The sequence below is a fragment of the Sceloporus undulatus genome, chromosome 2 (genome assembly GCF_019175285.1).
Source record: "Sceloporus undulatus isolate JIND9_A2432 ecotype Alabama chromosome 2, SceUnd_v1.1, whole genome shotgun sequence".
NCBI classification, from domain to species: domain Eukaryota; kingdom Metazoa; phylum Chordata; class Lepidosauria; order Squamata; family Phrynosomatidae; genus Sceloporus; species Sceloporus undulatus.
The window spans coordinates 161,717,268-161,731,968 of NC_056523.1; the positions used below are offsets into that span (position 1 = coordinate 161,717,268).

General features: G+C 42.4%; 1 protein-coding gene across 3 annotated transcripts; it reads right to left on the bottom strand.

Annotated features, from left to right (window-relative positions):
* Positions 1-2,153: 2,153 nt before the first annotated feature.
* On the bottom strand, positions 2,154-11,707 carry COIL (coilin). 3 transcript variants are annotated; one of them, XM_042453526.1, is made up of 7 exons: positions 11,366-11,703; positions 9,369-10,527; positions 8,355-8,441; positions 6,861-6,908; positions 5,532-5,601; positions 4,429-4,517; positions 2,154-2,335 (listed from the first exon to the last, which is right to left on the bottom strand). In XM_042453526.1, the coding sequence occupies exons 1-7, from the start codon at positions 11,620-11,622 to the stop codon at positions 2,207-2,209; spliced, it is 1,839 nt and encodes a 612-aa protein (XP_042309460.1). In that variant the 5' UTR covers positions 11,623-11,703; the 3' UTR covers positions 2,154-2,206. The 3 variants fall into 3 exon arrangements, 2 of the variants coding, with proteins under 2 accessions (XP_042309460.1, XP_042309461.1); XR_006102342.1 differs by lacking the exon at positions 2,154-2,335 and adding an exon at positions 6,023-6,186 and having other exon boundaries at positions 4,447-4,517; positions 11,366-11,707; XM_042453527.1 differs by lacking the exons at positions 6,861-6,908; positions 8,355-8,441 and having other exon boundaries at positions 11,366-11,707.
* Between the last annotated feature and the right edge of the window lie 2,994 nt (positions 11,708-14,701).

The following is a 14,701-nucleotide window of genomic DNA, read 5'->3' on the forward strand; positions in this document are numbered from 1 at the left end:
TCCTCTGGTTTGTCTGTCATTATTTCACCTGTATTTCCCATTTCTCTGAGACTGTTATTGTGATGCACTATTTCATTAAAGAATGTAATTGCTAGCAAGACTTAAAAGAACATAATTTGCTGGCCAAGAAATGGAAACCGCGATCTTTCCAAGAGATTACAATCCTAAACTGCTGCCACACTAGAAAATTAATCCAGTTTGACACCACTTGGTCATCCTATAGAACTGAAGTTTGTTGGAGTACCAGAGCTGTCTGGCAGAGAAAGCTAACTATCTCACAAAACTACAGACCCCAGAATTCCATAGCATTGAGCCATAGCAGTTAATGTAGTGTCAAACTGCATTAATTCTGCAGTGTCGATGAAGCCCTGATTAGATAGCATTTATTAACAGAGCAGTCTGTGCAACTGTTTTCTTCTTATACAGTTACTATTTCTAACTGTTTATGGTCTCTCATTGCTATGAATAATAGTTTGCTATAATAATAATAATAATAATAATAATAATAATAATAATAATAATAATAATAATTTTTATTTATATACCGCTCAATCACTGGGAATCCGAGCGGTTTACAACAGAGGGGATAATAGACGGTTCCCTGCCCTCAGGCTTACAATCTAAAAAGACACGACACAAAAGGAGAAGGGAATGGTGAGGGGGGGAGGGAATCAGGTCCAGTATTCTTCTCTCCCTCTCAGGCCTGGACCAAAGCAGATGGACCAGAGTAATATTCTATTACTTAGGCAGCAATCTTATGCACAATAAACTGGAAGTAGGTGCCACAGAACTCAGTGGTGCTTACGTCCAAGAAAGCCCATATAGCAGCATTGAGCAAATTGCAGCCTAAAGCCTGTGTGCAACTCCTGAACCCCCACCTCCCCAATTTGTTTTAAAGGCAATTTTCTCCCTAAACCATACCTAAAAAACCCCAAATACTATCTGTTCCCCAAGTACACGTAATTATCTCCACCCCCACAAGCACCCCAGAATTTCATACTACCCCCAAATACCTCCATGTCCATGCAATATCACTTCCTGTCACCATTTTGAGGATGATTGCAAAGGAAAGCAGCGCTACTTCATCTTGCTAGGATGCGGAGTTTGCCTGCAGTTTTTTAAGGGGGGGGGGATTGCTTCCCAAGTAGATGCCAACCCATGGACTCAGGATTTCACTGTGGATCTGCCACCCATTCTTCTTTCATGTTTCTTGCTTCTCATCTCTGTGCATTACCTCTATGACATGACTGTCACAGCAAGACTAGTTCCATCTGGTCAGCTGACACAAGTGGTAATGTAGATATATGCAAAAACTACATTGTTGAGGCTGCCTAGTTATTTCACATGGCAGTGGCTGATGTGGTGGAATAGCACTGCTGTGCAAACTATAGGCCAAAGCCTACAGGGATGCACCACTTGCCTATATTAATGCAGGATTGGCCCATATGTGCATTCTTTTCAAGGAAATTGCTATGTTACAGAGATTAATACTTGAAATGGACTCTAGTTTCTCAGTCAGGAGCAGAAACATCCCAGTCTCACAGAAGGCAACACCAGTGTAACATCTGCAAGATCAAGAAGCTCGGCTTAAAATAAGTAACAAAATGGTTAAACCAGACTTTAGGCCAAACCAATAAGGTAATCTTTCAACTAGCTGGGGAGGGTAAAGAGTTTTCATCCTCTTGTTATGTTTACTGAATTTGTAACCAATAATGACCCACCTCTTGTGGCACTCAGTGGAAAAAAGCATGAAAGTGTACTTCAGCTAGCTATGTATGAATATTATGCTGTTATTATACAGCAGATCTTTTAAAAGTCCATATTTATACATGCTTATTCAGATGTTAGTCCCACTTGAGATTTACTCCCAGGAACATATGAAGCGGTATAGATGCTTATATTATCAGTTAACATGGAAGGTACTGGCAAATTGTTTATATTCTCTGTTGTTGTTCCGTGCCTTGAAGTCATTTCTGACTTATGGTGATCCTAAGGCGAACCTATCACAGGGTTTTCTTGGCATAAGTTTTTCAGAGGGGAGTTTGTCCTTGCCTTCCTAAGGCTGTGACTTGCCCAAGGTTACCCAGTGGGTTTCCATGGCTGAGTGGAAATTCAAACCCTGATCACCAGAATCCTAGTCCAACAAGCCTCTCTAATTTTTGAAAATCCTTTATTTAAAAGAAGCAATGTGCAGAAGGAAAGTACTTTACAAACTATTTATGCATGGAGCCTGTTTGTTCACATTTGAAGGGTTTCCATTTTCAGTGCTTGATTCATTATTAAGAGAATCAACTATTAGTCTTGGCTCAATCAGTGCATCCCAACTTTCAGTAATCTGAAAGAGAAAAAGTATACAATTCAGCATGGGCAAAATACACAGTGTCAATGTCATTAAAACCTTTTAAATGCCAGTTCAGTAACCGATATTAAAAACATGCTTTTGCACAAAATAAGAGAGCTATGCAATACCAATCTATAAAATGTCTGGAGGACAAATCTGCCTTTAATTCCAGTTTTAGTCTGGGACTGAAATTAAGGAAGCCAAAGCTGAAATATACAAAACATCTGCACTTTTGATAGCATGAGAAAATAAATTTTAATCAGTGTTTTGTATATACACAGCATACAACATTCTATTTTCTTAGGTAATTCTGGGAACTAAATCACCAACCTGAAATTCTATCACATATACAGACAAGTCTATAGAGCCTCAGTCTGCTTTGCCCACTTTTAAGATGTGGAATAAAGAACAATTTGCAGTTTCCCCTTGTGCTAAAAGCTGTAGGGAAACAGCCCTTCGTATGAAGATTACTGAGAGAGCGGAATGATTCAAATTTCTCCTTCACAGCAAGCCCCATATAGATTGCTATTTCCCAGCTGTAAACAGTGATGTGAAACACCTCCAGTGCACCTCATCTTATTCCTCTAATCTCAGCAAGTAGGCAGGCAGACAATTTCTGATATTCTGAATTTTGTGCTTCAGTCGCCTCCAAAGATGGCATGAACCACAGGAAGGGTTTCCTAGCAGCCTCCCATGCTGAAAAATGCTCCCCACCCTGACCTCTTTTATACAATGCAGATAAATTATACAACTAGGTGTAGGAACCACCTGTGTTAGGTGTGGGAAACTGTCAGGGGTCAGAGGCCGCACTGGCTCTCAGAATAGCTGAAAGACTATACTCCAGCTGCACCCCCACAAAAAATTCAAAAAAAGCCTTCTGCACCTGAAGACTCTTCTAAAGAATGCAGAAAGGGGCCAGAAGCATTTTTAACAGCTAGAAGTATTCTGGAAGTCATTTCGGATTTACGTCCTACAGTGGTACCCCGGGATACGAAATCACCGCGTTACGAAATTTCCGGGATACGAAAAAATCCCATAGGAAAAAACTGTTTCGGGTTACGGTTTTTTTTTCCGGCTTACGAAAAAATTTTTGGTGCTTTTTGGCGCTTTTTCACACGAAATCACGGCTTTTAGCGCTAGCGCCTATGGCTTTTTCGGCTAGCGAAAGATTTCGGGTTACGAATGGCACCGCGGAACGGATTACATTCGTAACCCGGGGTACCACTGTAGTTTGTTTGTTTGTTTGTTTGTTTGTTTTAAAAGAATGTCTTATTCTGAGACTAAAATAGCCTGGCGGTTGGCAATATTGCCTGCTCCCCAAATCTCCTCAAAAGCATTTAGGGGCGTTTTTAAAAAAAATCTAGAGCCATAAAAACAGCCTTACGGGCTGCCAACATTGCCCAACCCTTTGCTACATGCAGACATCACAATGAGATTAGATTGCCTTACAAACATAGTAGGTGATAAAATGTTTTAGGTTGATTTTATATTCTACAGATACTGGAAATTCTGTGAAATGCAGCTTCCCAAATCACCCAGATAGCATGGCCATGAAGAGGTAACACAATTCTGGAAGGATGTGGACAAGCTGGAGAATGTCCAGAGGGGGTTGACCAAAATGGTGAAAGGTCCGGAAACCATTTCCTATGAGGAGCAGGTTAGGGAGCTGGGTATGTTTAGCCTGGGGAAGAGAAAGTTAAGGAGTGGAATGGCAGCCATGTTTAAATATTGGGTGGGATGTCATATTAAGGATGGAACAAGTTTGTTTTCTGCTGCTCCAGAGAACAGGACCAAGAGCAATGGATTCAAACGACATGAAAAGAGATTCCACCTAAACATTAAGAAGAATTTCCTAACAGTAAGAGCTGGTTGACAGTGGAACACATTTCCTTGGAGAGTGGTGGAGTCTTTTTCCTTGGAGATTTGTAAACAGAGGCTGGATAGCCATTTGTCAGGAGTGCTTTGATTGTGTCTTCCTGCATGGCAAGGGGTTGGACTGGGTGGTCTTTGTGGTCTCTTCCGATTCTACAATTCTCATAAGCACTGTTCTTCTACTGCAAAACAATTTCAAGAAAGTGCTAATATACCTTTCTGTCTTGAGATACGGCATATTCTACTGTTTCAGCTCCATCAGCAGATTGGTATACCAGATCAAACTTTCCTGGCTCTTTTGCAACTAAAAACACATACAACAAAATAAAAATTAACTTTGCGATGCAGGCATACCTCAGTTTACAAACCCTCTAAAAAGAAATTTCTATGTAAAAAGTCTTTTTATGCCTGCCTTGCCCCCTTTTCCTTTTCATACTCTATCTAGCTAGAAGTTTTTTACCACATTGGCATTGGGAGGATACTGAAGGAAGATAGAGAAATACAGTTGTCCCTTCATATTCACTAGGGTTAGGGGAACAAGACCCCCGTGAATATGGAAAAACCGCAAATAACAAAAACACTGTTTTTACCTGAGGACACCTCTCTAGGAATCTCTAGGTCCTCCAGTGCAACTCTGTGGTCAATGTCCAACATACACTGACCATAGAATGGCACTGGAGTAGCTACAAATGGTCTTTCAGTGCAACATTTAGTTACAGTTGACCACAGAGTTGCACTGGAGGACCTAGACAGTGCTAGAGAGAACATATTAATGAAATCTGTGAATAATCAAATCTGCAAATATCAAATCCGCAAATATGGAGAGATGACTGTATATACTTTCAGTTTTATGTTGCCACAGCGTATCTCCAGCAAACAACGCAATAAGGTTTGAGCTCAGAATTGTAAGGAAATTGGAGGCTGGTTAAAAAAAATCCCTGGATGCATTCTGGGAAAAGCTTTCAAGTTGTCTCTAGAAGGTTCAAAATGCACGTCTTATCCAATCTTTCACATGTGCAGACCAAATTATAAATAAAATGTTTGCTGAAATAGGTTGAACCACTCCTTTTTTGTGATGTAGGAACCTATCCCTAGTCTTTCCATATTATTTCTGCCTCTCCTATTAAAGTTTCTGTTGAAGGAACACATCTATTAATTGAGGTATATCTGTGTTTATATTGGCAACAGTTCTGTATAAATAATTTGTCCTTAAAACCAGAATTATATAAAATTAGAAATATCAACATTAGTAAGCTGCCCTTGTTCACAAGAGTAACATATATTTTCATATTTATCTCTGAAACTGCACAAAACTCACCTGATGAAAAAGAAAGAATTTCCAGTTCTAACTGCTTGTTAGCAGGGTTCCAACTGACAATTTTTCCTTCCTTACAAAACAGAACAACATAGTGTCATTAGATAAGTCAAACAATTTGCTTAATTTACCTGTCCTGTTACAGACTGCCAAAATAAAGCTGCTTTGGGTCTCTTTGGAGGTATGCTGTTTAAATGATGCGTGCATCCTAAGAATCCGGAAGCGGCACCAAAGCTGCACTCCAGTGCTTAGGAAGAGAGTGTGGCTTTGGTGCGACCTCCAGACTCTTAGGACCCATGCATCATTTAAACAGCATACCTCCAAAGAGACCCGAAGCAGCTTTATTTTGGCAGTCTGTAACAGGCCATTGAAACACCATACCTCCACTGTGACTCGAAGCAGCTTTATTTTGGCTGTCTGTAACAGGCCTATGTGTTTTTACCAGAGGAAAAAGTCTGATACAATGTATAACACAATGTAACCTGATTACATACACACACTTAATGCTCAAACTCCAGTGACCCAGAAAAAAACACAGGATAATAGCAGCAAAGATATTGAGCTTGATCCTCAATAGCAAGGTGAACAGAGGTAGGGAGCCTTCTAGTGGTGTTTCCTTTTCACGTCTCCATATTCAGTGAATTAATGCTATTCAGTCCTAAGGGGAAACAAGCATTGTCCTTGTAAATTTTGCTGAAGTTGGGAGAAACCAGCTCTACCAGCACTCTACAATCTGACCTTTCTAGACAGAAATCCCACAAATAAATGCAATTATGTATATTCCATAGCTTAGAATTTTGGATTGTTTTCACAGGTGAAAATAGTCTGCCCCTCTGTTAATTTCTTTCTTGTAAACTACAAGAATGACTCCAGAGGTTTTCTTATGAGTGGAAATTCTTGCATTTGGGGATGATTTTGGAACTTTCTAAAAATATGCTTACAAACTTTCAGCAAAAGGAAGCGATTTATAGGCTGCGTTTCTGCTAAGAGGATTTCAATGCAGTTTGTAGATTAAGAAGAAAAACTCCAAAATCAAAACAAAATTATCATAATATGCCCTTCTTCTAAATGAATTTACCACCACCACTCAAAATACTCAGACAAGCTTTACATACAATTATTTTGATAATCCTTTTAAGATAGGCCAGCAGTATTTTCACTATATTTGCAGTTTGGTTGGGTAGGCAAGGTTGATGTAATGGCTAGACTAGTGAATGTAGATATATCCTTACTGTTTGTTAACCACCATTACTATAAGCACTGAGAAATGGCCATATTAAACTACTAATACATAATCAGTAGGAAAACACACTAAAGGATTAGCAGCAATACCTTATAATCTGACACTTCAGGTGTGTAATTCTCGGTTAGTTCCAACAGCTGACAAAAGAAAAATGAAATGCTTACTGTCTACAGTGATGACATTATTTAGCCAAGGCTCCACCACCATTCTTTCATATAAAAATTTAAAGGTCAAGAAATTCATGGATTTCTTTAACAATATTTAACAATATTCAGTGAATTATTTTCATTTAAATTGCACCCTATCTGAAGAGCTTAAGACTGGTAAAAACACAGATGAATCCACAAAAAACCATCTTGTTCCTTTGCTATTTTTTTTGGCTGATTTTTAAAGGGATTTCAAAGTTGTTGTGGGATTGCTCTATAATTTTGGGGGGACTGACCAATTTTTTTAAATTGGAAGGGACTCAGGAAAGTCTCTGAAGGCTGCAAAAACAGGACTTGGGGGCACATGCAACCCATCGCTGCACTTTCCCCACCCCACTCCTAAAGCAGGGGAAATGCAGCCTTCCAGATGCTTTTGGACAGTACTTCTTGCAATTCCTCACCACTGGCTGTATGGGAGTTTCACTCCAACAATGTCTGAAGGGTTGCATGTACCCTTAAGTCCAAAAGTATATACAACAGACGTATGGCGGATAAATGGGCCCAGAATATATAACCTGGAGAAAAAGACTTCTAAAGAAGAGGAAGTGCAAATCACAGCTGAACTACATGTTGGCAGAAGAGGAGCATTGGCTCAGATGTACATCTAAGATTCCAGACTCAGACCCTAGTATCTCGTGATGAAGGTGCCTGAACTTCTGCCTCAAACCCAACAAACTGCGAACAGTTATCAGGATACACAGTACTGGGCTAAATGAACCATTCATCTGACTGCATAAGATACCAGAATTGATGGTGTTAGTTTTCACTTAGGATATGTACACATGAAAGCAAGCACATTAGCTTTGAAGAAACAGGGGCTGTACAAACAACCACGAAGGCGCAGCCTCCAGCCACCCCTTCTTCAGCCGGATCGGGGCTGTAGCAACTGCATTCCATGGTCCCGATCTGGCTTTTCCAGGGTGCGAAAAGGAGCCTCAAAAACGGATCCTTTTGTGTCCTGGAAAGGGTGCCATAGCTGCGGCACCATGGCTATACTGTATGCCACTTGGATGCAGCACTGGAGGAGTACCATGATGCTGTGCGCTGTGTGGAGCGGCGCCCTGGGGGCAGAGCTGGGGCATGCGTCATGAAGACACCACGCTCTGACTCCGCCCCCCAGCTGGCCCAAGGTGCCAGGCTGTACAGGGCCTCAGTTAACTTATTTATAAGCAAGATATATGCCTGATAGAGTGGAGACTTAATGACAGAACTAACAAACTCAATTGTCCTGTTTTAATATACCATACCCATCTAAATATGTTATACAACCTCTTACTGCATGTTTGACACCAGCCATGAAGTCTTTTCCAATGCTATTAGAATAACATGCTCTACACAACTGAAATATGGTTTAAGTGCCTTGTTAAAATTACATACCTTAAAAGCAATTTTCTGTCCTACTTGTGGAGGGGCAGCTAACAGAGGTAATATGCTATAGTCCTTCTTTTGAACCTCTACTGAATTCTATGAAACAATGGTTAAGAAAAACTGTCATTATAACAAACTCAATAAAAAGTACAAAAACTGCATTGAAGACAAAAGTGCAGAGCAGACGGCCATGAAGGAGTGACCTCTGACTGCTCCGGCCGAGACTGTGGTGACCACACTGCCTGCTCTCAGAGCAGCCTGCAACCTGTGGTTCCAAGCTTCTGTCACCAGAAGTCAGTTTAAATTTACTCCTTTTTGATCCAGTCCTTTGGACCAGAATGTGGCCCCAGCACAGCTTCCGGCTGCTTTGGGGGCATGTGTCATCAATATACCATGCTCCCAAAGCAGCTGGAGCTGCTGCTTTTGGCCCATGTGTTCTGGGCCCAAGGTCCATATTTTGTTGTTAGTTCTGACTGAAGTACATCCATTCAATCAATGATATTTACTTACATGTTAATTCACGATTTAGCATTCGATTGAATGGGTCTACTCTAGTTAGCACTAAGCAAAACGATGTCAGCCAATATATGGCAGGATAAATTTGCACTATAGAGGTAGACGCACCATTTCCATGTTCAGATAGGTTCTATTATTTTTCATTCATGTTGTTAATCCATTTTATTCCAACATAATCCCAAATAACAGAATAAAATACAATAAAATCATATAGTCCACTCTAAACAATAACATAGCAAAAGCAAAGGACAGCACAAACAGAGTAAAAAAAAAGCATTTAAAGAATATAGAATCCTGGATCCAAAGTCTGGCTGAATAAGTAGGTCTTAACTGGCACTAAAAACTCATAAAATGTTATCCCATGGATCGTGGAATTTAGCTGATGGGATGCTTGCATGCAAACAGTTTGGGATTCAGATCCTACAAGTGCTTATACTAGTTTGCTTCTCATTTTGTTAATCATCTTAATCTAATTATGTTATGTTGCCAGATTGCAATTGGACTCACCTGGATAATAACTGAAGTGTTTGTCGCTGCTTCATTTAACTGTTGCTCTTTTTGGTGTTCACCGGTATAATTATAGAACGAGTTAGTGGTTTCTCCTCTTCCCCTCCCTCGGCCCCGGAACATCCCCCGGCATCCACGAACCCTAGGCCCTCTCCAAAAGGGGCTATCTCCTCTTCCACGGCCCCTTATATTGTCACTGGAACTTGTATTTAGTCCACAAGTGGCAGGTACCACTGGTTGGTTGCCAGTTCCTCCTAAGGACCGACTGACTATAGCAGTCATCTTGGGCTTTTTAATAACATACGTTTCTGATTCTGAACTCTCAGACTCAGAAGAGGAGGTTTTTGCTTTGGCCTTTGAAGTTACATCAGTCCCAGTTCCTCGATTATTATATGAAGTTTTATTTTTCAGGTTCCCACTCTGCTGGCTTTCCTCTTCCCCTGAAGTAGAATCACTACCTGAGCTAGAGGACTGGCTTTTGGCCTTCTTACTTTTTGCTCTCTCAAGAGAATGTCTGTCTTTAAGTTTGGCAGTAACTTTACCAAGAGAAACAGATGTAACAGGAGATGCTAGCTGTGACTTCTTTATGTGCTGTGATGCCACCTTAGTTGTGAGCATGTGTTTTTGTTTGGTGTCTGCTATATTATCATCACTGGTTGATGATGAAGTGGAAGATTCACTTGAGGATTGACCATTTTTTATGCTCGATCGTGTTACTGTGTTTTTTGCTGTGTTTTTTTGTCTGGAACTCAAAGGCAAAGTGTTTTTGGTCTTTTCTTCACGTGTCCTTGCTTTTTTCTTCCTTCTGTGTGTTTGTGTCTCCTGCTCCCTCTCTCTTTGATCCCTTTTTTTAAGCTTCTTGGAATGAGTATTGTCACCACTCTTACCATCTGTAACACAATCTAATTCAGCCACTGCTTTCTTCCTTTTCCTAAGTGGTGCTGAGTCCCAGATACCTGTGGCATTCTCTTCCTGGCTGGAAGAATGCTTACTGTGCGGTTTGCTCCTCTTCCTTTTTCTATGCTCTTCAGAATCACTTTCAGAATCATTTGCTTCCGACTTTTGCCTGTGACGTCTTTTCTGTTTTTTTGACACGTTACTGAAACCGTTGGCGATTTCACTGTAACTGCCTTCTCCAATAACTTCTTCCAATTTAACTCTGTCAAATTTAACACAGAGAAAAAAGTTCTAATGATACAGCATCATTTACAAGTTAGTGTTAGGAGAAAATGAAAGCCCAATTTCAGCCAACCCTCAATACTACGAAGTTTGCAGCAAAGAAAGCAGCAACATTGGCAAAACTGTCTTATTTCAATTTATGAGATTATATTACATACGATCTTAGTTCCCTGGATCCTTATTTAGGCCACCAAGGGCCACCTTCTTGTTGTGGGTCTTCAGGTAGTTTCTGACGTATGGTGACCCTAAGGCAAACCTATGATGGGTTTTCTTGTCAGGAGTTGTTTGGAGGCAGGGTGACCAGCAGTCCTCCTTCCCCAGGACCTGTCCTACTTTCAGCCTCCTCCTGTCCAGGAGGAATCCAAGTATCCTCCATGTTAAGCATGCTGTTCTGGAATTCCTCCTGGAGAGGCGGGTGAAGTGTAGGACGACGTGTCCTGGGAAAGGAGGACTGCTGGTCACCCTGTATTTATACAAGTGATTTTTAGCTTTTATATGTGGGGGCGTCCTATGTTTTCCTTGAATGCCTGTATTGAGGATGGAAGGCGCTTGTTTCCTGCTGCTCCAGAGAACAGAACAGGGAGCAATGGATGTAGCTCCAGGGAAAGAGATTCCACCTTCCTCGGAGGCCTTTAAGCAGAGGCTGGATGGGGGTGCTTTGACTGAGAGTTCCTGCATGGCAGAATGGGGCTGGGCTGGGCCCTCGGGGGCTCTTCCAACTCTTCCATGGCCCTATGGCTCTTTGGGCCTTGAGCCAAGCCCAGCCTCTGCGCGGAGACGGGGCTCCCTGGTTCCCGGCCTGCATCCTGACTCCTTACCGGAGGGCGTCGTTGTCCCTGACGAGGCGGGCGCTCTCCGTGGGCGGCAGCAGCGCCCCCTCCAGGAAGAGGCTGAGCTTGGCGTGGCGGCTGAAGCCGAACTTCTCCCGGATCAGGCTGATCAGGTCGGTGATGAGCCGCGCCTGGCTGGGCTCCAGCAGCAGCCAGCACACGCCGCAGGACGGCGTCCCCGGAGGAGGGAAGTCGAACAGCAGACGCAGACGCAGCGGAGCCTCGCCGGCCGCTGCCGCCGCCATTTTGATAGCGCAAGAAGGGCTACGGAGCGCGGCGCCGGACAAAGGAAGGGGGAAAGCGAGCAGGACTCGGGGGATGGGAGTGACGTCACTCACACACGCCTGCTCTCGAGCGCCCCCTCTCGGAAGAGGCGCTGGGTTGCTCTGGAGGAGGAGGAAGGAGTCACTATTAGAGAGACTAAGCGCTGACGTCACGCACGCCTGCTCTCGAGCGCCCCCTCGCGACTTATAAATATACATGCTTGCTGCTTAATTGTGCTCAGATGCACAATGTATCAGCAATCCTGGTACATTGGCTAGTCTTCCTCCAGTGAGCACTGTTTTATTGCCCGTTTGTTTAAAGTTATCCATTTTGGTCACTTGGTTATAGAACAGAAACAGTTCATGTGTGTGTATCACACACTCCGTTTTTCATGTTTTCCGATAATTCAGGGACACTAGAATAATAGCCATGTTGAAGCAGGTAGAGCCATGTCTTGTTCTCATTTGCAATCTTAACACTTTCTAACAGTACTGCTAGGATTCCAAATATGTGGATACTGTTTCTCAACTGGACCTATTTTCCATGCCTCCAGGAGTCTTGCTAAAGAGATTGTGAAGTGTGAAATTGCATTCTCTGGAAATACTGAAGCACATGCATTGGTAGGGAGCATAATGTAAAATCCACTTTCCCCCTTTCTTCTTCTCTGAATTTCTACACAGGTTCACTAACTTCTGAATCAAGCACCCAGTTGCTGAACAAAAGAGAAAATTGCCTTTAAGGTATGAAAACTTTAAAAAGCACTTAAACTGTGTTTAAGTGCAACCATAAAAAGCATGTACAGCAAGATGTCAAACATGGCTGATGTCAAACTATGGGGTAAGAGGCTTTATTAATATATTTAGATGGGCGGTGTGTATTAAAACAAAACACAATTTGTTTGGTTAGGTCTAACATTAAGTTTTGATCCTTTCAGGCATATATGCTGCTTATAAAAAAGCAAACAATGATTCTTCAAAGCTGATGTCCTCCATGCTTTCCTGTGTACCTATCCTAGGTGAAAACACCACCAACACTAATGCAGTCAGAGGACTGGTTCACCCAGCCCAATATTCTGATTGCTGTTTATAGTTTTGTGTGTGTGTTTCAGGCACAGTTTCAGGCACCTGGGAATACTATGAGATGCTAGGAATTGAGCCTGGATCCTTAGTTGTAGGTCTAAGCCAAAGCTTTTCTGCCAACATGCAGATCAGATGAGATTTGCACTTCTTCATCAGAAGTCTTTTCTCCCACTTACATATTCTGGGGACATTTATCCACTGTACCCTAGTTATTCATACATATGGGTTGGATGGGGAAGATACAACCCTCTAGATGTGGCTGTAGTGCAACTCCCATACAGCCAGTGGTGAGGAATTGTGAGAAGTACTGTCCAAAAGCCTCTGAAAGGCTGAATTTTCTCCCTGCTTTAGGGATGGGGTGAGGAAAGTGCATCCATGGGCTGCTGGTCCCAAACTCCAATTTTTGCAGACTCCAGAGACTTTCCTGAGCCTCATCTACAAAAAAAAATCCTAGGCAAGACTCCCAAAGCCCCTAACAACTTCAAAATTCCTTTAAAAAATCAAAAAATAGAAGAGGGACATGATGTTTTTTTGATGGATTCATTAGTGCTTTCCCAGTCCTTTACTCTTCAAACATGATTTAAATGAAAATAATTCTTTAAATACTGTTAAAGAAAGCCATGAATTTCTTGGCCTTTTAATTTTTCTAGGGGAGAATGGAGGTAGAGCCCTCCGTGCCATCACTGCAGACAGCAAACATGTCTGATGCCTGACATTTTATTCTTCTTTCATCGGCTGTTGGAGCTGAGAAATACATCCCTGAAATAGCTTTTTAGGGTGTTTCCTACTGATTATGGGCTACTGAGTAGATGGAGGGGAAAAGCTGACATCTCTGGAGTTTCCCATTTTGCAGTGAGAACCCACTGATCACACTTCTGGCTTACACAATAGGTTGAACACCCACAGGAATTCATAATTCTTCTGAAAGGACAGACCTGCCAAAATGGGCCATTAGTGGGTACAACCTGCACTGTGCCATCATCATCATCATCATTTTGTCTTCCATCCCAAACACGTGTGCATGGATGTGAGGTAAGTAGCCTCCAATCACATCCCATTCATTTGCCAGCCCATTTGATGACCCAGCTGTGAAACTACCCTCTCAACTGACAAACAATCAACCACCGATCTGGCCTATTGGTGCACCCAATGACATATTGGCACAATCATGGATGCCACTGTACATGCCCCCCTGCCTCCTCTTCCTCCATGGCTCTGTTGGACCAGCCAGTTTGTTGATGTTATGATTAAATGCATTGTATTGTTGGCGACACCCCATTTTGATTGTCATTTTGTATCATGGGATGTGCAGTGGGTTGGTGGTACAGTGGATCCAACACTCAGACCTTTTCCTCATGCTGGCTCTTTATTAACTCTGACTACTCTCTATGGCCTGTTACAGACAGCCAAAATAAAGCTGCTTCGAGTCACAGTGGAGGTATGGTGTTTCAATGATGCATGAGTCCTAAGAGTCCAGAAGTCGCACCAAAGCCACACTCTAGCCCTAAGGATTGGAGCATGGCTTTGGTGTAGCTTCTGGACTCTTAGGACGCATGCATCATTGAAACATCATACCTCCACTGTGACTCGAAGCAGCTTTATTTTGGCTGTCTGTAACAAGCCTATGTGATGAAATATAGTTATGGGCCCAAACAGACTGGCAGCTTCAGCTGGCTTCAAGCTGGCTTGGGAATGTGGTGTTTACACATGCCACACCCTCAAGTGGCCAGGAAGTAGTGCCAATGATTACATACCAGATGGCTTTGGGGCAACCTGGGGTGTGTGGCATTGAGACGCCACACCTCCCCAAGTTGGCTGGAAGCCGTCTGAAGTTACAATAGGGCGGCTTCAACCCACCCCAAATAGGAGCAGCTCTTTGCCACCCGTATTTGGGCCAGATTCTGGCCGGATTAGGGCATGGTGTGTGATTGCCAAGGCCCCAATAAGGCTTTATCAGGGTCTGTATAGCCCCTGTGTTTCT